The 10,048-nt window shown below is 41.7% G+C and overlaps 1 protein-coding gene across 1 annotated transcript in view; it reads right to left on the bottom strand.

The window, feature by feature from the left end:
- Positions 1–4,594: 4,594 nt before the first annotated feature.
- Positions 4,595–10,048, bottom strand: part of LOC131928914 (RNA-binding protein Musashi homolog 2) — a gene marked incomplete at both ends in the record, with an annotated part of 116,848 nt that continues 111,394 nt past the window's right edge. The window contains one exon of the mRNA XM_059285083.1: positions 4,595–4,687. Within this exon, the coding sequence (XP_059141066.1) occupies positions 4,595–4,687 (93 nt within the window). The remainder of the gene's footprint in view (positions 4,688–10,048) is intronic.

Below are 10,048 nucleotides of genomic sequence, written 5' to 3'. Positions count from 1 at the left end.
ACCCGGCCAGGATGTGGGTCAAGTGTGTTGTGGTGGTGGGGCCGAAATGACCACAGCTAAAAGTGGGTCAAGTGTGTTGTGGTGGTGGGGCCGAAATGACCACAGCTAAAAGTGGGTCATGTGTGTTGTGGTGGTGGGGCTGAAATGACCACAGCTAAAAGTGGGTCAAGTGTGTTAGATTGATGCAACCGACATTACCACAGCTACATGTAGAACTGTAAATTGAGACATGTTGAAGACAGACACATGGAAACAAAATCATTGAGACAGGTGTTAAAAGCAGACACAAACGTAGACCAACTTGTCTTGGCAAATGTCTACTTGTTCAGTTCTGCTGGCTGTCATGCTGCTCAGATAAGTAGATACAAGATAAGCTCTCACGTTCGCACGTGCACTACATGCACGCATGCGAATATCAACCCAAGCGCATTACCGGTTCAACAAGGCTTCAAAGATATAATTACGTTGAGGGTAGATGGACAGTTACGAAATGTGAACAGTAAGAAAATCGCGTTTTTTTTTTTTTTTTTTTTTTTTCCCCGGAGCAGAAAGCTGAAAAATACTCGTTCGAACTTGTAGTTAAACAGAGTAGATGAAGTAGAATTCACCTGTTTCATTCATGTTGAAAGATCAAATTGTTGTTGTTGGTTCTATGCCCAGCCGCCTCTACTTTCGTATCACAACCGGGTGGACTCAGGGAAGTCGTGCGGAGAACGGGATCTGAACTCAAGACTTTTGGCTTGGGGTTAGGAGGCTTGCGTTCGACCACGACTATAAGTGCTCTAAAAGTAAAGAATCGTCTCAGATAAAGTAGAGTTCATATGTTTTTTTGACCTCGGCATATGAAGGGAAGGTGTGGTCAACATTTTGCAAAGCAAAAGCGCGTGGCCACGCCTCTAAAATTGCTTTCGCAAGTCATTTGTCCAATCAGATCTTTCAAAATTATTTAAAATAACTGAAATAATACAGACACCCCTACTACATTTTCACATTCCAAAACTAGAACTTTTTATAACAATTTCACGAATGTTTGTTTAAAAGCTAATTAAAACAGAACTTACGAAACTTTTTTGTTCCTTTTAATTACTCATTAGCCGTTTTTTTTTTAACCAAACAAAGGCGTCAGGAAAAGAATAAAAAAGTGAAATTGTGTTTTTCGTTCCCCTTCAAAAACGGCAGGTAATTTGTGAGGTGGTGCGGGGTAAAAAGGTGTTGGCAGATGGCTACGGTTGGCTGACGTGATGGTGTATGGGTCAAGGTCGGATGGTTCTAATCTTTAAATGACGACTAACGCAAGGTATCCTAGGAAAGTAAGACTTCGCAATTTTTTTTTTTACACGACTAAGCAATCATTTTTTTGGAACATAGACTTCGTTTTTTTTTTTTTTAATTTTTTATTTTAGTTTTTTTTTGTATCTTATAAACATCCTCAAAAATACTTTTACAAACACTTTTTTTTTACAAAGATTTTTTTTTTCTTTACTTTAAAATATTCTAAAAGAAGAGCAAAAAAAAAAGAGTTAAACAAGATAATTTAGGTCGCGCAGATAATGAGCTTTACACAACATTTTAGAAAAATAAACAACGACCGCTTTACATACACATTTTCTTGAACTGCTTAACTACTCCCTGTTCACTATTTTTTGTGTGTTCGTATATTGGGTTTCTACGCACTGCCAATCAACGTGAACAGACTAGTTATACATTTATAACAGAAAACTGTAACACATATAATTTTCAGGTAGCCAGCAATGTAGATAGTTGTGAGACCCTGACTTTAAATGACCCCGACTGACTGACATACCTTAGCTTCCGAGCAGACCCCTATTAGACCCATGCAGGTGTGTACAAGAGTAGATGTGATACAGATGACTACCCCATCGTAACCCCGGCCACCCCACCCCGCCACTAATCCACTGGGAAGGTAACGACCGCTAGGGTCCACCATCCATCACCACCTCAATTGATTGTGTATCGATATATAGAACAAAGCGTGCGCAGGCGAGTGGTTAACGTACCGTCGACACTCCACTACGCTACTCATGTCGTTAGTAGTGACACTCTCGGAGTGTCGAGACCTTGTTGAAAAAAAACCCCTTCAATATTCTGCTTCTAACATTAGTTGCTGTTGTTGTTAGGGGGAGGGGGGGGGGGGGGGGGAAGGGTTGTAACTGAAAATTCTAAAAATCATCGGTATTAATATTTTATTATTTCTTTTTATATTATAAGATTAACCCTCCCTATCTCGTATTAATAAGTCCGGTTTTTTAGATTTATACATATAATTTTTTTTTTATTTTAAAATTTTATTTTAAATCGCACTTCTTTATAAAATGAAGTTTATAAATGTGGGAGGGCGATGGGCGGGGCCTGTGTGATTTGTGTGTGGGTCAGCGTGGGTGTCATTATGTCATTACACACGTAATGATTACACGCGGTATATAGCTTCTCTATTTTGGTTATTATCGCGTGTAGCTTGATCTGTACTTAAAAAATAGAACTGCTGGTTTAAGGTATACTATTATAACTGAAAAACACGAATGTCTGAGATTCGAACCAGCACCACACAAATGACTTCACCCCACCCCGACCACCAGCCACACGCCTGCTATGACACGTCATCTTTACCGTCGTGTCACGTGTCTCCCGGAATCCTCAGTCCCGTACATCGATGACCATCAATCAGCATTGATTCTCGACGTGTTCGAACTGATCCAATCAATGGACCGGATCATGTCTAGTGCCTGCTTGACGAAGTTGTGCGTGTGGGGGTGGGGGGGTGGGGGGTGGTACCACGTGGTTGGGGTAGGGGTGGTATCACGTGGTTGGGGGTGGGGGTGGTATCACGTGGTTGGGGTGGTATCACGTGGGGTGGGGGTGGTTCACGTGGGTGGGTGGGGGTGGTATCACGTGGTTGGGGGTGGGGGTGGTATCACGCGGTTTGGGGTGGGGGTGGTATCACGTGGTTGGGGGTGGGGTGGTATCACGTGGTTGGGGGTGTGGGTGGTATCACGTGTTTGGGGGTGGGGGTGGTATCACGTGGTTGGGGGTGGGGGTGGTATCGCGTGTTTTGGGGGTGGGGGTGGTATCACGTGGTTAGGGGTGGGGGGTGGTATCACATGGTTGGGGGTGGGGGCTGTATCACGTGGTTGGGAGTGGGGGTGGTATCACGTGGTTGGGTGTGGGGGTGGTATCACGTGGTTTTCACCACTGCGAAGTGCACTCCATATTTTTCTCTCCTGTTTAGTCATTACAGACAGATATACACCAGACTTTTGTCTGTGTTATAAACAGACTTCTCTGCTAAAACGTGTTCCACGTTATCTGATATCAGGTCAATCGGTAAAAAAAAATATGAACTTTTATTTTTTTAGCGAAACAAACCGATTGGAGTATATGCATACAGCAAGCAACTACCCGGTTATGTTTTTTTTAATTCCCGCTATAAATAACCTGGGAGAGAAAGGGGAGGGAATGATAAGTGTTTGTATTTACCCATTCACACCTGTGTGGCGAGTGTTTAATGGGTATGATAGGTACAATCGGTTGTGAAAGCCAGGGGTGGGGGAGGGGGGGTGCGTTTAATATGGTGGGCAGATCATGAAATGGGATCTGGGATATTGCGGTCTGTTTTTTAATGCGTTTTGAAAAGGTGTTTTGTGTTTGGTTGATATAGTGTAAAATAGGTTTGGGGAGAGGTAATTTAAGCGTAATGGTGTGTAGTGGTGACTGTTTGATAGCGGAGTGGGAGGGGGGTGGGGGGAGTATCTGACATGGTAGGAAGATTAATACGTGATTAATAGCTGGGGTGACAGGAGAGTGGGGGTGATAGGGGCGGTGAAGTGTAGGAAAGTGGTCGTTTTGAAGAAGTAAAATTGATGTGTTTTTTTTTTTACTGTGGTTGCACTGCAGGTGTTGTTGTAGTGTGTGCTATTTGTGATTGTGCTGTGGTGGTGTGATACGGGTGGTACTGTCTGTAGTAGTGTGGTGGTTTTATACATGTTAAGTTGAAATATTTATTACAGTGTTGATATAGCACACACATTGACATGCTTAGCTTCTAATTAAAACAATTGTCCCTTGATGATACATATATTATTCCCCCACCCACACGCACTCACAAGCAGCCCCCATGTATCTACACACAGACCCCAATCTTGACATTGACCCCCATGTAAACCCATAACTAAAATAACTTATTGCAGTTAAAAAGGTAACACCCAATGATCCACACACACACACTACCGCATCAACATACCCTCACACCAGCCCCACACAAACCTCTAGAGTGACTCCCTAACTCACCACACACTATCCCCCACACAAACCCTCACGTTGCCACACTGTACCCCCACTAACACTGACTATAACTTAAACTACCACTAACCCCCCCCCCCCCCTCAAATGGCACTCACTAATTATCGACCCCCACTTACACTGACCCCCCCCCCCAACTAATTACTGACCCCCCAATTACTGACCCCACAGACACTGACCCCCCAACTAATCACTGAACCCCATTTTACACTGACCCCCCCCCCCCAATTACTGAACCCCAGACACTGACACCCGTTTTAACAAAAGACCCCCTTACCTTTCCATACTGTGAGAAGTATTTCTTGCAGTCATCAATCGTGGTAGTGGACGACAGACCCCCGATAAAAATCTTCTTCGTCTTCGTCACCAACTGTTGAAAAAACAAACATCATACATCAGTATCATAATTTAAAACAGCAGTCGGTATAATCTAATATATCATGACACACACACAACTACTGACAGATTCAATGACGAAAACATTTTACACAGCATGATTGAATATTTCTAAACTTTCATAGACAAAAATAATAATTTATGTGGGCCCATATGAACACAATAAGAATATCAACAATAACAAATAACAGAGAAATCATTGACTTGACTAAATGTCTTCGTCTGAGAAACAGGCAGATATACATACATTATATATATATATATATATATATATATATATATATATATATATATATATATATATATATATATATATATATATATATATGCTTTTTAGAAATGTAGGTGTGTATACGGTTTTTTTTTTTTTTTTTTGTAAACAGTCTAGGGAAAAATGAAGTTGTAGAAAAGCTTTGTAATCCACCGAGGTAAAATAGACGGAGCATTTAACAAAGATAAAAAGTTGAAAAGAGATAAAGACGTTCGCCTCAGACAGGTGACAGGACTTGACGGCCAGCGCGATGAGGTGATACCTCAGCGAGGTAATGTTTTATCTCACCTGTTATCATAGCGGCACGCGCCTCGGGGGGGAAGCGTGGCTCTATCGGGCAGAGATTCCTGGCCCGCACGATAAGGTAGGTGTCTTACCTCTACCCCTTGGGGGGGGGGGGGGGGGTGAGGGGGGGACATAGGTGTCTTACCTCTACCCCTGGGGGGGGAGGGGGGGGGATATAGGTGTCTTACCTCTACCCCGTGAGAGATGGGTGAGGGGGGGGGGGATGATCTAGGTGTCTTACCTCTACCCCTGGGGGGGGGGATCAAGGTGTCTCACCTCTACTCCTGAAAGATGGGTGAGGAGGGTCTAGGTGTATTTATTTCGATTAAGGAAAGCAGGAAGGGGATCTAAGCTTTTGTGGGTTGGTGAAATTTTGTTTTCGTGAAATATGTTGTTAGTTAGATTGTTATGTAAATATGTTCACATGGTAAAATTGTTATGTTAAGGGTTTTGCTCGATCAAATTGTGATGTAACGATTTTTAGCTGTTTTATTTAATCCAACAGTTACGTAAAAAAATAGTTCACTGTAACAGTTGGCATGTAGTCATACCAGTTCAGAAATAGTCTGTTTTGTTATTCGCCAAGTAGTTGTTATATGCACTGGTTATTTCATTATATGTTTTGACACTATATACGTGGCCACTATAGGCATAGACATTATAGACATGGCCATGTTTGTAATGGCCACTATATGTATGGCCAGTATAGCCATGGCCATCATATGCAAGGATACTATATACATAGACACAATATGTATGGACCTACGGATGGGATTAGACCCCGCTAGATAGCAGTGATCGGCTAAAGGTTAGGATGATAAGGAGTGTGAAAGTCGAACAATTTCAGCCATTAGGGGAAGCACACCCCTCCTACAGACCGGAACAACGTCACGGAGCGAGGGATGGTGGGTACAGAGATTATTTAAAGCCACTAAAAAAGATTAAATGTGCAAGGGGCGTATAGGGCAGAACATGACTCTAGGTTCTTTTGATGCAATAAATCGACTTGATATCTTTAAAAGTCATATCTCAAACTAGTCGCTAACTTATCAATATGTAACATGCAACTCTACAGTGATTCAAATCTTAAAAGCCAAGAAAGAAATATTTGAATAAGACATATATACCATTATCTATTTACGTAATCGTCATTTTACATCATCATGACGTCATATCACAAAAATGTCTCTCATTACGTCACATCGACGCCACTATGACGTCACTCGCCTTAGCCCCGGACCATCATAATTACAAATTGACCAGGGCTAATCAAAGAACGTGAGCGGCATTTTATCTACCTCCCTATCCCCTCACACCCTCCCCCACCCCCGGGTCAGTTCGCACGAGCTACTCGCAAATCCCAACCAATCAGGGACAGCGTAACAAATTACATTTGCATTTTTGTCTTGGAGAGTTTGTCAAAGCAGAGCGCTGTCATGAAATCTCCGCACCATGCAAACTCCAACGTCAACAATCTAATAAAAATCTTAAATTGGCATTAATTACTTTAGAAATGAAACAATCTTGATATCGATTTTTTGTCAAAACGAGTTTGAAACAAAACGAGTCTGACAAAACTAGATCTTCTTTAGTGTTTTCGGTTTGTGTTTCATTTCATGTGCACACTAATTACTTTCGTTTCACCATAATAAACGTGTAGAAGAGTAAAATTAATTAACATATACTATTTTTCCGTGTACTGCATGCTATTTTAGTCCTGTTTCACAGTGCGTTCTTGGAGCTAATAACAACGTACTTTAAGGAATGATTCTTTTAAAATCCGAATTAGTTATTTAGTTGGAGGTCTCAATTCAAGATAGACAGCGGGGAAAGTGAGGTTGTGTGGTGTGTGTAAGAGTGAGTGTGTGTGTGTGTGTGGTGTGGTGTGTGTGTGAAAAGGCGGTTCGTTTACGAAACAGCCCAAACAGCCATGCCAAGGGAGATAATTAACCAATGCTGCATAATTTACTACTAGTCGTGGCAGGGGTACCGGGACTTGGTTCTCTAACTATGGCCAGTGTTGCAAACACCGTGTGTGGTATTGGACGGGTGTGTGAGTAAGTGTGTGGGGCTGAGGGTGTGAGGGTGTGAAGGTGGTACAAGGATGACGAGCAGAAGTACAGTGAATGAACGTATAGAGCAGAAGTAGACTGAATGTATTTTTTCTAAAAAGATGTAATTTTTCATTAAGAAAATGTAAAGGGAGGTAAGAACAGGCGACAGAAGCAGGAAGTCAGGCAAGGGAAGTAAGTGGGACAAGTTTAAAGACAGCACCTGCAGAAAATGTGTTGGATGGTCGTGAGAGAGAGAGAGAGGAGGAGGAGGAGGAAGGGGAGAAGGTGCGAGGTGTGCGGAAGAGGGAAATGAGGGGGAATAGTGGGGAAGGGGAAGAGGAGTAGGGAATGAGAATAAGAGTGGGGAAGGGGGAGGGAAGATGAGGAGGGAGTAAAAGATAAAGAGTGAGAGGAGAAAATTGGGAGAAATAAAGAGGGAGACAGGGGGAGAAGGGGCTAGGCACTCACTCACATACACACAAACAGATGGATAATGAGAGAGAGGAAGACATACAGAGAAATAAACAAACAACTCACGCCGAACAAACCGAGTATGAAGTCTAATCGTTGGGCCGTGAACAATGTGTCAAACAACGCGGGCATCACGTGACTTCAACTATTCCCAGAGACCAGTAAAGCATCTTAACATTTCTTTTTTACCTTTTTCTTTTTTCCGTAAGTCATCTACCTCGTCCAACCACCCCCCTTCCCCCCCCCCCCCCCCCACCTTCCCCCCGCCATCTTAATCTCCTTCCCGGAAAGCTAACTCTACATGACATAATGGGAAGACAACTCTAGCTTGCAGTATCACTCATGTGAGAATAAAATCCGCGGGTGGTGGCCCCTTATGCTGCGTTCTTGTCGAAAATGAAGCAAGTTTTGACGCTTTTACTCGCAATTTGTGAGCTTTGATTTTAAGCGTTAAGTTAAAAAAAAACATGTTTTTCTTTCTTTCCAGAAATAAAGTCTACAAGTAGGCCTAATGTTAGAGAAACGCTTTGCCAAAGTCATGGATGTTTTATTATTTGAACTCATTTTTTTTTAAATGTAACATTTAATAGCATGAATTTTGACACATTAAAAAAAATTAGTGGCAACAATCGATTTTCCACAAAACGTGTTGTACAACCTGTCAAGTCTTATCGTGTTTAGAACACAAACTCCGAAAAAATCTGGCAATGTAAATTTTTTTTTTCAAAATATTAAAGAAAAAAAATTTGATGGCGTCAAATTTTGCTAGACTGTACGTGGACACGTTACGTGGGGTTCTCAGCACTAGGACTTAGGGGTGGGGGTAGGGGTAGGGGTGGGGGGTGCATTGAGCGCCAGATAACACGGTGCCATCCGCGAGTGTCACGCTAGTGTTAATAGGATTGGGCGCTGATTGGAGCTCGGTGTTCCGTCTAAGCTCCTCTTTGATGCTGCTACCCGTAAGGTGTAGGCCACTAGAATACGATACAGAGAAAAAAAATTGTGTTCGACGTCCTGGGGTAAAGCCATTTATTAACATGGCTTTTCTGGTGCGATCGTTAAGTGGCTTTTTCGTTGTATCATATGCCTAGGAGGATATTTTTTTTTTTTTTTTTTTTTTTTTTTTTTTTTTTTTGTGGTGAAAAGGGTGGGGTGGTGTGGATTTAAGGTCATCCCGACACAGGTAAAGGATACAACTATTATTAGCTGTGTGATAATTGAAATTTTACGACAACATTGTGTTTCAACTATAGGCAACAGCCCACCATGGAAGATAGGATGTGCTTCAAACGTTAAGACAGACAGCGACTTCAGACAGAACTGCTCACATCGAATTTACAATCAATTCCTTCTGATATACGATGTATTAAACTTATAGTCTTGTTCAATATTGTTGTCGCCGGTATTTAGGAGAGTTGATAACCCGAAAGTCGTGAGTTCGATTCTAGGGTTTGGGTCAGAAAGGTCCCTTTTCCACCCATCCATGTATTAGTTTTGATTCCATTGGGAAAAAAGTAAAGGCGTCTGGGCCTTGTTTTAATGATACCATCATTTATTCTACCTCTGTCAGGGAATCAGGTTGACTCTACTTGCCCTGTGTAGGGAGGTGTACTGAACTGTTCACAAATTATTGTGATTTTTTAAAAAAAAGTTAAATCGGTTTAAAATTTAAGAAACAGCCAACATAATATAAACATTTCCAAATTGTTTCTTTCTATTTTTTTTTAATTTAGATATAACGACTTACTAAAATATTTTTTAAAGAGAGTGAACGCCCTTAGACGAACCTACGAAACTAGCGATAACAAGTCGGCCATTTGTTCAAAATATTTACACTAAGAGCTGTCACAGGAACCTATCTCTATTCTTGTTCATTATCGTGAACTCATCTCAAATGTTCAGTTTTCATCTGCCAGAAAAATAGCTAGGAGTGTGCGCGTGTGTTTGGGGGGGGGGGGGGGAGGAGGAAGAGGTGCCGTCGTTTTTATTTTATTTTTTTTATTTTTGTCTGCAAATGTAGGAAAACCTGGTTATTTTATTTTTATTTTATTTTTTTACTAATAAAAAAAAATCTGATTTAATATTGTAAGACGCCAAACGTTATCAAAAACGTATTTCATTTTCACAATTTACGTCCGAACTTACTGACCCTCTATTGAGCAATTGTGCTAAACCAACGGGGTGTGCGTGCAGGAGGTGGGGTGGGAGTGGGCGAGTGTGCGATGTTTAATGCACTTTGTTGCTATGTCAAGTA

Source organism: Physella acuta, unplaced genomic scaffold (genome assembly GCF_028476545.2).
Source record: "Physella acuta isolate Inbredline_101_S28 unplaced genomic scaffold, ASM2847654v3 ptg001566l, whole genome shotgun sequence".
Classification (NCBI taxonomy): Eukaryota; Metazoa; Mollusca; class Gastropoda; family Physidae; genus Physella; species Physella acuta.
The sequence above is the reverse complement of the archived record's forward strand: the minus strand, read 5'-3'. Positions and strand labels throughout refer to the sequence as shown.